At 36.4% G+C, this 16,964-nt stretch overlaps 1 protein-coding gene across 7 annotated transcripts in view; it reads left to right on the top strand.

The window, feature by feature from the left end:
- The first annotated feature begins 580 nt into the window (after positions 1-580).
- Positions 581-16,964, top strand: part of LOC127429242 (transcription factor 4-like) — a 213,726-nt gene continuing 197,342 nt past the window's right edge. For 2 of the 7 annotated variants that reach the window (XM_051678156.1, XM_051678160.1), the window contains exons 1-3: positions 597-1,173; positions 1,376-1,414; positions 2,231-2,303. In XM_051678156.1, the coding sequence (XP_051534116.1) occupies positions 1,057-1,173; positions 1,376-1,414; positions 2,231-2,303 (229 nt within the window). In that variant the 5' untranslated portion in view covers positions 597-1,056. Of the gene's footprint in view, positions 1,174-1,375; positions 1,415-1,519; positions 1,622-2,230; positions 2,304-16,964 lie in introns of those variants that run through there. The other 5 variants (XM_051678159.1, XM_051678158.1, XM_051678157.1 and 2 more) reach the window with 5 other exon arrangements.

The raw sequence follows: 16,964 nt of genomic DNA, 5'->3' as shown, positions 1-16,964 counted from the left end.
GCGCACAAAAAATGTTCTGCGTGTGCAAGATGATATTTTGAGCATGCAAAAAAGTATTTTGCACGCAGAGTTGGTAGGAGAAAGCAAAATGTAAGAAGTCTGAGCAAATTCACATTTAAATAAACTTTATTCAAGCGCAAAATTGATTTTCGTTTGCTCAAAATGAATTTATCTTTGCAAGAAGATACATTGTTTTACAAAACTGAGTTCAAGCACGTGCAAAATAACTTTTTGTGCGTTCAATTTCATCTTGCGGGCAGACATTTTTTTTATTTTTATTTATTTATTTTTTTTTTTTGCACTTAAAATATAATCTTGCCCGTGCATATTTATTTATTTATAATTTTTTTGCACTCAAAATATCATCTTGAGCGTGCAGAACAGTATTATTATTATTATTATTATTATTTGTACTCAAAATATTATCTTGCGCGTGCAAAATAACTTTTTGTGCGCTCAGTTTCATTTTGCGCGCAGAACATTTTTTTGTGCGCTCAAAATATCATCTCGTGCGTGCAAAATAACTTTTTGTGCTCTCAAAATTTCATCTTGCACATATATTACTCCATAGAGAACTCCTACAGTAGGTGGCTGCACGCGCACGCTGATCCGGTGCGCTCGAGATCTCCGCCGTGCGAAGGGAAGCTCAACGGTGCTTTACAGTCCTGTCAATAAAAACTGAGAGGAGCACGTCAGAAAAGAGGTCTATCTGTTTATTTAACCCATATTTCCAGCGAGTAATTGATTCAGTTTCGGGATTCGGATTGTTGTAGCTCGTGAGGGACACTTGGAAAGACTTTCTTCAGCTGATTCTCCGATCGCGCTTCGGCTCTACCGGATACCCGCGCTTGAATTATTCCATGAAGGATCAAGAGTTGCTTTTTCACGCAAAGTGGATTTTTTTGCACTCGATCGTGCCGTGGGTCCGTGTGTGTGTGTGTGTGTGTGTATGTGTGTGTGTGCGCGCTGTGTGTGTGTGTGTGTGTGTGTGTGTGTTTCACTGAAGATCAGAGTCGCTCCTCCTGATCGGGTGTTTTCTCACTGCGATCTGTTTCCATGTTTTTAGGTTTATGTGATATTTCTAAAATGCATCATCATCACCATCATCATCACCAGAGAATGGCCACATTAGGGACGGATAAAGAACTTAGCGATTTACTGGATTTCAGTGCGGTAAGACACTTTAAATCTCAATGCTGTAGGTCAGTGTTGACACTTTCTTTCGTTTTGTCACATTTCATTCAGATTCTTACAGCGCAAATGTGCCTAAAGAACTGTTTAAAGATGACTTTTGCGCACTGACTGAAGAAAGTTGCAAAAGCTTTTGTGGATTTGATAGATGTGATGTTGCATTAGTAATTCTGTTGTCTTATAGATGCGAAACAGCGATTTGAAAATGTTCCCAACATCAATGGTAGTATATCCCACTTTATTCAGTCTTTTCTTGTGTTTTTCTTTCTTTAATAAATTCATTTAAATGTTATTCCTTCAGAACATCCTTAAGGAATGCCAACGGGAATGCTGTCAGAATTTGGAACCCATCCTAAAGGGATCAAACAAAATTCTCCAAGAATCCTCAATGAATTTAATTCAGTTCTACTGGATGAACTGACATTCTGAAGTAATGAACTATCTTAAATAATTCTTGTTCGATCCCATTAGGAATATTTCTGAATCATAATAGAAATTCCATTAGCATTCCTTAAGGATTCTTTGACAAGGGACCTGAGATTAGAGCAGATTATAGTGGATTGATGCCTCTCACAAGGGTTCAGTGTCAAATGTGAAAAAAAGAAGATGTATATCCTCTGAGAAATGCTTTTGGGAAGTTTTCACTTAGGAAATGTGTTTTTATGAAGCCACAGTTCCCAAAAATATTCCAGCTGTCTGTGTGGACTGGTTATCATTTTTGATCAGTTTATTCACTGTGTGAGATTTTGCTTGGTTGCTTGCACATTATAGGGAAAATATAGAGAATATATATCTGCTCAAGTTCAAATTTACTAGGTTTATATATTTGTTATATTATTATTATTATTATTATTCATTTAACTTAAATCCAATAAGATGATGCATGCATTTATGATGTAAACAATGCATAACTTTATGAAATGTATTACAACTATTGCATGCAATTGGATGTATGAAATGTTATTAACCAATATTATGAATATTGACTTTCAGAGCAGGCTATTAAAGTTTTTAATTTGTTGTCATGATTGTTTTGTAGATGTTTTCCCCTCCAGTCAGCAGTGGAAAAAATGGGCCGACATCTCTAGGAAGTGGACATTTCTCCGGCTCAAGTATGTCAGATGTAACTAAAACACGTGTTATTGTCTTAAGTGTTTACGATTTTGGGTTTGCAGAGTGGACATTTTGCAAAAGGGCCCTCGGTTGCTGTTGCAAAGTAATTATACGGTCGATATTAATTGCTTTAAATATATGTGAGTGTACGTAGAAATTGTGGTTTTTGTGAGTTCGTTCTGACCGGGCAAGACCTGGCAAATGTCAGGTGTTGGAGTGTGTATGGTAATGCGTGTGTGACACGCTACTAACATGCGCCAGAGTTCATGGGGTGTGAGAATTATGCATCTTCCTTTGTGATGCGAGTTTAATTGTTGTGGCAGATGTTGTTGTTTGAAATGCTGTACGCTGTCGTTCGGCTTGTTTTTCTGCACAAACACACTCATGAATAATTTTTGCAATACGGACGCCACACCTGCAGGGATTGTGTGGCCTCAGGACTGCCGAGATGTGTATTGTTAAAGTGTGTGGTTTATAAAAAGTGGCATTTTATTACATTGGAGGTTACAGTTTTGTTTTTTGTTTTTTTTGTGCTGCATGCAAGCTGATTTTAATTCCACCTCTCGTGAATGTTGCCTGCGTAAAACAAATAGCTTAAATAATTAATTACAGTGACAAAAAATAAATGACCTTGACCCTGGAGGTGGTTCTCCCTTAAGGCCGCTGCAATTCAGGAAGTGAACCGATGGGAAGCAGCTAAACATATGGAATACGCTGCTCATTCCTGTACATGAGTGAATTTTGTCTGCGTTGTTTTTTTAATACATTGATATCGTGATCTGCATGCACAGATGGAGGGCAGAACGAGAGTTGGTTTTGGGGTGACCGGCCCAGTCTTCATGTTTTCAATGGCTGCTATTGTTTTCTTCAGACTTGAGTGTTGTTTAGGGTTTGATCATTTGCATGCCCCCTCCCCCTCCCTTTGCCCCCTTGGATGTTGCGCTTTTGCCTGAATTGTGTCGCAGTTTTACGCTGTTGGAAAGTCGGGCAGGAGGGTGGTGGTGGTTGGGGGGTCGCAGTTGGCTATGAAAGGAAATGTTTCATAAAGTGTAATTCTTTGAGGAAAAACCAAGGAAAGATGTTGCTGAAAAGGCATATTAAATATATAACACGCTACTCATGAAAAATGTGTGGGCACTGTGCTAAATTTACGTATTATTTATCTCTTTTAGAGCTTAACGGCTCGGGAGCTAGATTGCTAAAACCCATATTTGGCATTTCCTCATCTTTGTGTGCAGGGTGGCATCACGGGTAGCGTCTCCAAACTGTGTTTCTCGTGCCAGTCTCTGGCATTTGAGAGAATCCGGCCAACGGCAGATAGGCCCCGTTGGCGTTGCGTCCATTTGTTCTGGTAACAAGCGTAGCTTATTAAGCCATGTTGAAAAGTAGGGTTATTTTAATAACTCGCCACTCCCGTTTAAAGTACTTGTATGCGGGCCGAGAAAAAGTGTTGGGCGGAAAGCCCGACTGCTTCCTGCTGCTATTTACATCGGTGTGTTTTGGTTATGCTTGTCAATCAAAAGCCACCGTTTGCATTGGGTGCAGTGATGAAGAGAGAAGAAGATTGTCCTCCTCCTCCTCCACAACCCTGCGCCTCTGAGAACGTCTTTGTCTTTCTCTTAGCGAGCAGAACAGCAGCAGAAAGAGAGGAGAGACACTGAAGGGGAGAGATGCATAGGAATACCAAACCCTTTATTTGTGTTTCAGATTAGGGATTAATGAGCGTTTTAGCTTGTAATAGCAATATTATTGCGACCATTTGCTAGTTAACGCTAATAATTAGCCTGCTTATAATAGTCTGATTTTCAGGGTTCTGACTCAAGTGGTTTTTGCTCATGCTTTTGGCTTGAGTGAGATAAAATTATTTTGGCTCAGGGATTCTTCTGCTTAGGAACGTCGAAACGCCCCAAACTGCATTAGAATTGTAATTGTTCATCATAGTTTGTGAGATGTGTCACCAGTGTTGTAGTCGAGACCAGCTCATCTGAGTCCAAGTCCAGTCCGAGACCAGAGAAGGTCGAGTCTGAGTCAAGTCTGGAGAGGGCAGAGTTGAGACCAAGACCAGATGTATGAATGTATTAAATAGAGGACGACCGATAATGGATTTTGCCGATAGTGATAACCAAGGTGGTGGAAAATGCAGAAAACCGATTAATCGGCCGATAGTTTTTTTAATTCGATTTAAAGAATGTTAAAAAAAATTACTATACTATAACGGGCACAGACATAGAGGCTACAAGAGTCCAACATGAATAAAATCCCAGATTCAGTTTATTGTTCAACCAAAATCCCAGTAATAACCAGAACAATAAATAAATGAAGATTTGGTGCATAATGTCGGACTTTTAACTGTAAACAAGCCCAAAACAAACAAGGGACTCTTATTTTGAAATGATAGAGGCTCAGTTAAAATGGTTTATATTTAATAAGTATTTAAAAAATCAAGCTTTTTATAGCCTATATAGTCACCAGATGAACAGTTTGTATATCGTCGCTGTCCTATGAAAAACATGCATCTTCACTTTTGGCAATTTTGACTTTTTACGGGTTTATTATTATTCACAAGATTAGAAACACAATGTATGTGCTGATAGGGCACGTTTCCATATAGTAACATTTTTCTTTGCATGTCCTCACTTCAATTTAGATTACTTGACTGTTTAATCAAAATAGCGCTGGCGACAGAGGAACGCAGAGGAATAATTAAAAAAAACTATCGGCATACACTTTTGCCGATAACCGATAGTTCCAAAAAGCAACTATCGGCACTGATTTTATGTAATATCAAGGACCACAATGGAAATACATTTTTACATTTATTGTGTTAGCTTTGACAATTTGAGTTGTGATTCATTTAACTTTTTATTGTCAAATAAATCAAATAAAATAAAAATAAAAAAAATAGTTAAAACCGATATATCGGTCTACCTCTAGTCTTAAATGTATAGTTTAAACATCTATTGACTGTAGGCTCATATAAAGGAATCAAATTTACCTCATTTATTATTTGCTTAAAGGAACATTCCGGGTTCAATAAAAGTGAAGCTCAGTCGACAGCATTTGTGGCATAATATTGAATATCACTAAAATCGACCCGTTCCTCCTTTTCTTTAAAAAAAAAAAAGTACAAATCGATGTTCCATTGAGGCACTTACAATGGAAGTGAATGTGGCCCATTTTTGGAGGGTTTAAAGACAGAAATGTGGAGTTTATAATTTTATAAAAGCACTTACATTGTATTATTTGAGCTGTAAAGTTGTTTAAATCACCTTAGGGTTTTAGTTGATGACATTACATCATCATGGCAACAAAGTTGTCAAATTAGCCATAACTTTACACTTGCAGTTAGTAAGTGATTTTATCACACTAAAATCATTTTTACACACATATTGTTTACGTCTTGTGTCTATACTTTTGAAACAGGGAGGGGAGTCATCGAGAGTCTAAATTAATTTATGTGGTATTCAATATTATGCCATTAATGCTGTCGATTGAGCTTAACTTGCATTGAACCTGGAATATTCCTTTAAGATTATGTTGCTTAAACAATATTACCAGTTGATAATAAAAATGTAATAAATGCCACAACCCACGTTAAGTAAACACAATGGTGTTACAATTACAACATGTCAGTGAAAAACTCAAATTAAAGGTTCAAAGTGCCTTTGTCTCTTAGCATGGCAATACAAACTACCAGCTTCTGTATACAATTATATTCCATTCAAGTCAAGTAACATTTCTGCATACATTTGCATTCAAGTTTGCCTCTTGGGGTACGCACAGAAACCTTTTCTATTTTTTATTTTTTATTAGAAACCATTCAATTCTGATGACATTGAGAAATGTATTTTTTACATTTTCTTAAGTATGTGCAGCATTCATGTAACTAATGGCTGAATAATTTCTAAAAGATTAGAGGTCGTTCAGACAAATGAGTAGAACACTGTAGAACACACTTTCTTGACAAAAGAAAACACTGAGATACAACGGTCAAAGCTGTCCATTTAGCACGTTTACATAGAAAAACAACTGAAAAACAGCATGGATGGATGCGAAATGTGTTTGGTGTGAACGGCCCCTTATTAACATGGCACAGCACCAATGGAAGTTACCTCTTAAATAAGTAGTCTTTTGTTTAAAATGATTGTAGGCAAACATCCACTTTATCCAACAACTGGCTTGCTCTCCTTTTTCTAAAATCTCCTGATGCTGAGAAACTGCTGCAAAATATTCAGTGAAATAGCGAACGAATCGGATTGAATAGCAAATCGATTCAGACCTTTTTGCTAATCCATTTGGCTAATTTGCTGAAAAGAACCGACTCAATATAATGATTTATTCGTGAATCGGGCATCACTAGTTCTGATTCTACGCAGCCGACTGAAATACGGGACACACGTCATAATCGCTGATAATGTCAGTCAAAAAATGCTTGTCTGATAAGTCGAAGCTTTCACTGTATGTTTTTTGAAAAGGGACTCGACTAGTCTCGGGGTTAAGTCTGAGTCCACGCTTGTTCGAGTCCGAGTAAAGACCAAGTCCATAACAAGACCAAGAAGACCATGAAAATACAGTATGTCCGGTCTCGAGTACTACAACACTTTGTGTCACTCTTGATTCATTTCAAATTTGTTTTTGTTTTAAAACCCCCTTTTTTTTTTACTTTCCTGATGTCATCGTTTTCCAAAGTATGTAGTAACGGTTTTCATTTTAGGTGGAGGAAAACGCTGTTCTAGTGTGGATGAGAGAGGTAAACGTTGCAAAATCAATGCACTTTCAACCAAAAACGAATAAATGTGGACATGGTCTTCGTCAAATGTTGACCTCGTAAATGTAAAAGTCGAAGGTGTCCAATTTCTGTGCCATTACCAAAAATAATGACTATTTTCAAGGTTTTGAACACTCCCCCATCTGCCATTGGTCGGCCAGTCAGATAGTCCCACCCCAAACTCACATCATTGTTACTATGGTAATATTGCAGTACTGATGTGTGGTCATATGACAGCAATGTAGCATATACATTTTTGAAATAGTAAGCAGTATATAGTACTAGTAGTGTTTTGATGTTTTTAGAAGTTACAGAAACATTAAGCTCTGAAGGTGTTTTTAAAAATGTCCTGTTTTAGTGGCATACCAGAAATGAAAGGCATATAAATTGACAAAAACAAAAACCAAACAAACAACAGGGAAGGTCAAGTGTTTGGTATCATTGTAAAGAAAACTTTTGGACAAGTGTCCAAACGCCTCTCCAAACAAATAAAACATAATAATTGTACATAAAAAATAATTACACATTGCAAACGCAACAATGACTAAAGGTTTGCATAGCATACAGACATGATTTTAGTAATGAGATTTCACAGAATGAGTTTCATTCTGTGTCATTTGAGTCATCATTGAGTGTGTGTCATTTACTTGGCTTATCTAATGATCTGTGCATGCTGTAACCTTGTGTGTGGGCTCGTTTGAAAGATAACCACCTCCTCTAAGTAAAGGTATGTGATATATTATGTTCTGTTTCTTTTTCATGAAGTTATAAGTGAAAATGCGGCATATTAGCAACACCTTTTCACATGTAACATAAATTTCAAAGACATATACTTAGCTATTACTCACTACATTTTTTTCTGTGAGTAAAACAAATAGGCTGGTTGTATTCTAGGCTTTAAGAGCTTTCCAACAGCATATGACACATGGATATTTGGTGAGTTTGATATTTTTATTGATTGCAATAATATATACAGTGCAACATTTTTTATAAATTACCAAAATGGAACACGTCTGATTTGTCTGTAAATTTTAAAGCACTTGTTCAGTTTTGGTCATAATGTCTACATGCATTGTAAAGTAGAGTTTCTAAGCTTTCAAATGATACCTATTTTGTGTTGGTCAAGACTGTGGTTATTAATATTTTGATATTTATTTATTTATTTTTTGCCCATCCGAGCTTAAAGTGTTAAGTGCTTAAAAAATATGGCATCAAGTTGTATTTCTGTAAGCTAAACAATCAAAACAAGCTGAGAACTATTATGCTGAATGACTTTATTGCTGTTTTATTCAGCTGTAAATCAATTTCATATGGCTTATTTAGTAGCGTGAAAAAACAAAACTGTTAGGCTTTTAAATGTTTTAATAAATTGTACGCAGAAATAAACCAATGCAATCCTCTATGCATAGAGTTCTGCACCCTCATGAATGCTCCTGTTATAAATGAAGCTGTCTGCACGGCACAATAAATCAATTATTTATAGCATAGTTGAATATAATGCTAGTGTTCTAGTTTTGTCGCGTTGTTTGTTTGCTGTGTTTTTTCCGTTTACATGGTAAGCGAGCGTAATGAATCCAAAATAATTCCAAATTATCACCATTTCCATTTCATTGCTCAACGGACATGACTGGGATTGGTTAGAATACTTAACCGGTGCAAAAACATGTTGTATTACAGGAGTAGACTTTAATGCATTGCTGTAATTGTCAGTTTTCACTTGCAGCAACCGTAACCAATCTCGATGACTTTTTAAGGGAATAATCATAAGAGAACTGAAGCTCACAGATTTTTGTGAGCCATAAAACTAGGCCTGTGGCGGCACAATAGCTGCTCTTGTTTTGAAAATGTTTGTGTCTTGCCCCTTAAAAACGATGTTGGGCCTCCGTTGAGCTCAGCTCGCCGCGTGCTGCATGTCCTCCAGAGTTACGTCAGGGCAGAGTTCGTTTCCCACCATGCCTTTGGCTGGATTCTTGTTCTGTTGACATTGTTGTGTCCTTTAGCCCACTTGCTTTGTGATTAAACGTCTACATGTGTGTGTTTGTGAAGGTGTTTCTTGCATTTTATCTCTGCGCTGCTTTGATAAGACTGGTCTCTGCATTCACATGCTGTTTGTTCGACCTGGAAATAAGGCTCTTAAACTTATTTGTGCTTGAATTATTGGAAGGACACAGACGCAACATTAGCTGCATGTTGATTAGCGCCTATGTCATTTTTGTGCTCATGGGATACGTTACAAGTTTAAAGTCGACATGAAATCAAAGTTGACCCTGTCTACTGTAAAAGTGATGCAGGTGTAGTCACTTATGCTTATTCATTGGTACAACAGAAAAACTAGCCTTTGCGTTTTTAGCTTTTTGTTGTGAATTTACGGCTTTTTCCGTATTTATTTTACAGTTTGATTGCGTGAAATGTCATAATAACGAATGCCTGACTCACAGGTGCAATTAATGGCAGCATTAAATCCTTATGTTTGTCTTGTTTTGCATTAAAAATATGTAAACATCCTTACAAGAAGATACATTTGCTAAACTGATGTTAAGATTTGTATATATATTTTTTTATAGATTTGAGTATATTTTAACATACGTTTTCTTAACCCATTGGTAAATAGTTTTTTCTTGTTTTAAGCATAAACCTCACAAACTTTTGTTAAATGTATCCTCTAAACAAAACAAAAACTATCTGCCAAAGACAAAAATGTGTCAAATTATGGAAGTAACATTTAATTGCAAATGCTGTTTTATATTGACTTTAAATATTGAGTGTTTTAATTTTCTTAATCAGCATATTTGTCTTGTTTCAAAGTAAAAATATATAAACATCATTACAAGAAAATGCATTTACTTAAGCAAAATTGCATTAGATATTAAAATTATATCTGTAAAAATTTTATATATATTTTTTTTGTTACTCCATTGACCAATATTTTTTTCTTCATTTTTTTTTAAGCATAAACCTCACAAACCTTTGTTAAATATATGCTTTAAACAAGATTAAAACTATTTGCCAAAGACAAAAATATGTCAAATTACGCAAGTAAAATTGGTTGCGAACGCTGTTTCATGCTGACTTTAAATTTTGAACGTTACATTTTCTTAATCAGTATGTTTGTCTTTGTTTACAGTAAAAAATAGTAAACAACCTTACAAGAAAATGTACTTTAGCAAAATTGCATAAGATATTAAGATTTGTTTACAGAGAATATTACGTATTACGTTGAATGACATTAAAATATATATATATATATGCATTTATTTTTTAATGTTTTTAAGGTGCTACATGTTTACATTTTCCAGAATAACCTTGAAACATAGCTAAAGTTAAACTTGATAAAAATGAACATTCATGCAGGTTCATTTTGAAGGCCGAGTGAGCAGCGGCCGTGTTGTTTTGGAGGGAGACGGTGATATCTGTAAGGAAGTGAAGACAGAGAAACTTCCTGTTTTTGTGTGCTGATCTCCTGAGTGGAACGCAGGCGGTTATGGCGGCTACTTTTCACCTTCAGTTTACATTACATTTAGTCGTTTTGGTTTATCTGAGAGCTTTTCCATTAGAGTCTTGTTTAGTCTACGTAGTCGAGTCCAGTTTGATCTAATCTAGTGCAGTTCAGTCCTGTGAGAGGTAATCTAGTCAGATTCAGTCCTGTCGGGTTTGGTTAGGGCCGTCAAGCAAGGTGTTCGGTTCCGATAAATTCAGTGTAATTTAATTGTATTGTTTTATTTGTATTGCACACAGACAATTTACAAAGAAGCACAGCCTGAACTGGACTCTGTCATTTCTGATAAAGCCCTGTCCTGAGTCTAAACGAATTGCTTAAAAAAATACAGCCTGGGAAAGTGTACCAGCTAAAGTCCACAAGTGATTCAACATCCTCATCAAACAACAATGGAACCACAGTGCATTGTGGGGAATGACCATGGGAAACGCCCACTATACAGTACAGATATCACACTATAGTTCACAATGACTTTCAAAAAAAATCGCCCTGCCCTTTTCAAACAGGTTCCTGAACGTTCCCATGATGACAGCGGTGTTAAAACGTACTGTTGACCAGTTGAAATTCACCTCTATCCTGCCGTATGTTCTTATGCAACATGTTTGATAAGGCATAAGACATAAAATCACAAATCTCTCAATATCTCAGTTGTTCCTCTTAAATAGCAATCAGAAGTCCTAATATAAACTCTCATCACATACTTCCAAAACCAAATGATTTGAGCTATGTGATCCAAATTAATTTTACAGCTTTATACTCTTACTATATGTAAACAATTGACTCATTTGCTTCTCCCAAGGAATTTTAGAAGAAACACACGAGAAACTGAGAACTCTTAAGTCTCATGAGATCTGAAAGAGCAACCTTGGTTTCCTCTAGGATAACGACAGCTCTTTACTTTAACAAGACTCCGTGATTTTCATCGTAAGGGATGGAAGGTAGCACACCTTATTTTCTCACTGTATGTCGTTACACCTGCTTGTAACACTAAAGGTGAAGGGACTCTAAAAAGTATAATTATCCTTCTGAAAATAAAGGCAGCATGGGTAATTACCACTGCAGGTGAGGTGCACGCTGAAACAGAGAAATTTAAATTTAAATGGCTGACTTGTTTGGAGATTGTCAAGTGTAAGATGTGCCACTGTAATGTCTGCTGTAATTGTGCGGTAACAGAGGCTAATGCTAGTATGTCTTGCATGTGTGTATTTGAGAGGTGTAGCACAGAACATGTTCAGTTAAGTGTATGTGCATGTGTGGTGTCAGAAGTTTACTCTAAATCAGTGACCACGTTTACATGCACTTAAGAAAATGGTTTATTTGAGCGTTTTTTCAGTAAGCGGCATTCTGAAACGTCATGTTAACAAGAACACAGATTTCCTTATGCTATTTAAGGGATTAAGAGAATGCGCTTTAACACACCTGGGTTACGCAGCTTATGTGGTCATGTAAGCGCATAAACAACATTTTTACAGGTTTTTGAGGAGTGCGCATTTGCGTGAACAGACCTGATAACAAACGACACTGAATGGAGCCAAACAACAAGCCAACACAGCGGAAAGAATTCAGCATTTCTGGGAGTACAGTGGGAAAAGCACATACACTATAAACTATACCCATTAACACACCAATGTAAAATACTGACAGCCCCTCACGTTCGCGTATATGCAATAGTACCTCGGGGGAATCCCGGAGTAAGAGGGGAACTCCACTATTGCAGTGGAATTCTGCTGCAGGTTGAGATAATAAGTTAAGAAAAAAAGCACAGCAACAACTCTGTAATATTGGGAAATACAGCAAACACCTCAAATAAAATAAAAATAGTGCAGTCTTCCTCGGATGCCATGTTTGTTATTTACACAAGCATCATGGGTAAATTGAGTTGCTGTGGAGAAAGCTGCTTACTGACCAAGCCGCATGTATACGGGAGTAAAGAGAAACATCGGGGTTTGGAACAAGACGATGGAAGCGCATTACAGGTTATTGACATACATCAGTCATTTGCATTGCATAGTTTGCTCACTGACATGTCCTTTCATAAATAAAGTGTTGGATAGTTAAAGGCTAGCTAAAATTTGTCTTTATGGGAGTCAAGCTGTACGATATTTAACGATTTCACCATCTCGTACAAAGTTCTCATGAGACTGTGTTGGGTTCTCTACTGGTTTGGCTTCATGACCCACATTTTACGATGGCTTTATGACCATCAAGTGGTGACAACACAGTACCAAACCCACAACCTATATTTAACCTCCTGAGGCCCGTGTGCATTTTCCATTTCCCTTTTTGATTTGTAACTAGTAGCAACTAATAACATGCAAAAAAACAAAAACAAACAAACAACATTTCTAGAGAAAATAGTTCTCCTAAAAATTGATGTCCACATATGTGGACAGCGGGACTAAGTTATAAAAAGCTATAGAAAGATCATCTGCATCCTGAAACTGAACTTTTGGTCAGATTTTAGGAGTGACCTATAGGATGCTCCCTTGCTCCCTATTTAGTGAATACCTCCAGTGTACTGTCTGTCTGCACTGGTCTCAGAACAGTTCAAAATGCACCTTATTTTCATCCTAACTCCATATAAAGCCTCTGAAAGCAACATTTATCAGCTTTTGAACACATTGATTCTCAACATGATAATGCACAGTAAATATAGGACTTCTAAGGAAAAGATGTACTAAAGTACACATTAGTGTACATTGTGTTTAGCAGCATGGTGTTTCGTGATAAATCGCTCAAATTTAAAAAATGGAATATTGAATGAAGCTAGAGACTCTAATCATTTGACTCAACCATGTTTTAATGTAAAAACATAATTAGGTTTCTGACCAGATGTAGTTTTGTTGGAGTTTCTCCCAAAGACAAACTCTGCTGTGGTCAGCACCATGTTGTTTTGTCACATGACTCCCTACGTCGAAAGTTTAACCCTTTACTGACAGCACAGAGTCTCCTGAACTGAGATCAGTCGGTTTAAATTAATTTAAATTATGCATTGCATATAGCGAAGCCAAAATACAACGTGTCACACAATGTGCAAGTAGTCTGGGTCATATTTTCTTTCATATTTTGGTCATGGTTTTCAGTTGGTATCTTTGGCCAGCGTTGACCAAGTGACAGATGAATTTGTACAAAAATACCTTAGAGTCAGCCTTGGACGTCAACTACAAAAGATAAGGAAAGTGTTTTCTACTCCTTTTAAAACTAAATAGGCCTATTTATTTTGTCGTCCCAACTGTGCTCAGTTATATTGCATTTTATTATGTGCATTAATCACTGTTTTTCCCTGTTGTCTGTGAAACTATCAGAACAATCTGTCGCGACCCAACAGTTGAGAAACATTGCTTGAGACCAGGCAGATGTTTGTCATGTTCTCATGTGACTAACTGAAGTATGTGGTCCATGTTCAGCTGTTTTTGCTGTCATGTAGTCACTGATCGTAGAATGTTTTTGTGTTTTGTTCAGAGATCATGACCTCAGAAAGGGAAACAGGAAGTTTAATCAGTGAAGCATGAAAGCATGTCGTCCATGTTGCTTTAAAACATTTCATAGCCTAAATGTTGTCATAAACCTGCTACTGAATTTGAACTGAATTTTAGTTGTGACAGTTACTGGAAAATATATATCCACACTGCATATTTTGTCAGCTAACCTCAGTTGTTGATTTTGTTAGTCTCTGAACTTCCTGTAGCTTAGCTGGTAGAGCATTGTGCTAGCAACACCAAGGTCACGGGTTGGATTCCAAGGGAACACATACGTACTGATAATAACTGGTTGAAATGTATTGTAATTTTTCCCAATATTACACCAACCAAAAATTACCATGATATTACCATGTTTTTTTTTCTTCTGAAAATGTATCATGTACTAATTTAATGAAATTCTTTAAACTTCTTTGGAGCACAATACTAGGAACGGGACGATATGGTTATCTCATGATTCGGTTCGATATACAATATGAGGTTCACAATTTGATATAATCTCAATTTGATATAATAACACTTGAATTGCAATATATTACAGAAATATTTCAGATTTTCTTTTCTTTTTTTTTGGAAAGAGTACTTGAGCAATAAAGTTCTTAATACACAATATAAATGCTCAAAGTTTAAATAATAATAGTTTCTCTATAAGAAAAGATCACAAATAAACTTTCAGAAATAGTGAGCTACATTCAGGCTGATCAGCTGCAGAACAACCAATAGATCTGAACAAAACATGTCCTGAATATTTGATTTTTTAATCATTTGTTTTATTATTATAATCACATTTTGACTTTGTAAAAATAAAAAAATCTGCATTATATGAATTAATATTATATCATGAAATTGTATATATAATAATGATATGAGCTATCACTGTTTGAAATAATGTGTCCAATTTACAAGTAATAACATTGAGTTTACATTCATTTGTATAAGAAATGCTAAAAAGGTTACTGTCACTTTAAGAGTTCAACACTGCGCTCACAGTGTTCAGGTTCAGCGAACATTGTGAGATTTAAATTAATATTTATTTTTTATCTGTCTGTAAAGAACAGAAATGTTATTAACACACATTATTCAGTGAAAGAGTAGTCGCCTCATCTTTGATGGACACACATTACACGGAGGAAACTCCAACTCAAGCACCGTTCATCAAAACAAGGGGATTTTCCCGGTATTCCTGTACTTATATTTCTAAAATCTAAATTCAAGCACTTTAAGGACCTTGTGTGAAGCCTGTAAACAGTGTAGAAAAAGCGCAGTAGTGGTAAAATCAAGTGATAGAGAGATTATGATGTTTGACGGGTCATTTTATTTATGATCACATTTACAGAAAACAACATTGCAGATTTCGAAACATCGAGTTTTGTCACATTATGGTTTGTCATCTTTTTGGTTCACGATATATCCAAATTCGATATATCATCCCATCCCTAGAAAATACCAAGATAAGTATAATATATACCATGGTATCACCATCTGATATACTCCTGTACCATGGCACTACCACAGTACTTTTATGTACGGGTAGCTAAAAAATACCAAATTACTCTTTAGAAAGCCTGATATGTTCCAAAACAGATAACTAGACAGCCAGTGATTTGGTCAGAGCAGTATTTCTCACACGCATCTAAATGGGGCCAGTATCACATGAGTTGGGTAAAGCTAAAACAGCAGGATCTTTAGAGCGAATGTAGGCCACTTAATATTTTTGTTACCAGCACATGAATGTCTGTACTTCTTATTTAATGCAAAAAAGGTCAAACACACAGTGAATTCACAGAAGGAATTGAGAATCTGAAAATGAGATTTTATTGTTATGACAATAAAGCACACTCCCAAATTCTCATTACCATAATGCGTCCTGATATTTCATTTTTGAGATTTGTGTAATTGCCATTATTCTCAATGGCGATAGACTGATATATCGGGAAGGCTGAATAATCAGACGTTTTGAGCCATTTTGAGATTATGGGTATATTATTGCTGTCCCGATTGGCCAATAACTGTTTCTGTGTGTGTATGTGTGTGTTCATTTTGGGTTATAAAGTAGCATAATGTTTTGGGTTCAGTACAAGTTAAGCTCAATTAACAGCATTTGTGGCATAATATTGATTACCATGAAAAATAATTTCGACTCGTCTCTCGTTTATTTAAGAAAAACAAAAACTGTGATTAGAATAAATCACATACAACAGAAGTGAAAAGGGCCCGTCCATAAACATTAAAATAAACACTGTTTCAAAAGTATAGCCACATATATAGCCAGTGTAAAGCTGTATTGACCAATCACCATCCAGGACTGGAAACTGTCCATGTGTCCTTTGAATAATTAATTAGCTATGTTGGAATTTGGTGGACTTTTCTTTGAAGCAGAGACGAAACTTCTGATAGCAGATGCCATGAATAATTTTACATGGAACTTAATTGAACTTGAATTCCTGAAGTTATTCTCACAGTGTGGTGCATGATGGGGAGTTCAGGAAGTGTCAGGTTGACGTGAAGTGCTTGGATTATCTGCTCTGTGTGTGTGTGTGTGTGTGTGTGTGTGTGTGTGTGTGTGTGTGTGTGTATGTGTGTGTAAGCTGAGAGTAGAGCTCTTGTCTTGGTTCTCCTAAGAGGCAGTTGAACATCTGGCAGCCTTTGTGTGTGTGTGTGTGTGTGTGTGTGTGTGTGTGTGTGTGTGTGTGTGTGTGTGACGCCACATTGACATTCCATTCCATCAATGCTTTGGGTATGGCTGCTGTTTGTTTGCATGCATGCATTTGTGTGTGTACGCATTTGCAATTGTAGAAACCTCTTGGTTGTGTTTTTCGATGTTCTTTTATGTGTGTTTCAAGCATGTGTTTGTGTGTTTCTCACTCTCTCTCTAAGCGTGGGAAGTATGTGCTACTGTTTTTCGAGAGCTAATTTT

The sequence above is a fragment of the Myxocyprinus asiaticus genome, chromosome 38 (assembly GCF_019703515.2).
Source record: "Myxocyprinus asiaticus isolate MX2 ecotype Aquarium Trade chromosome 38, UBuf_Myxa_2, whole genome shotgun sequence".
Lineage (NCBI taxonomy): Eukaryota > Metazoa > Chordata > Actinopteri > Cypriniformes > Catostomidae > Myxocyprinus > Myxocyprinus asiaticus.
Note: the sequence above shows the minus strand (reverse complement) of the source record. Positions and strands in the feature narration are given on the sequence as shown.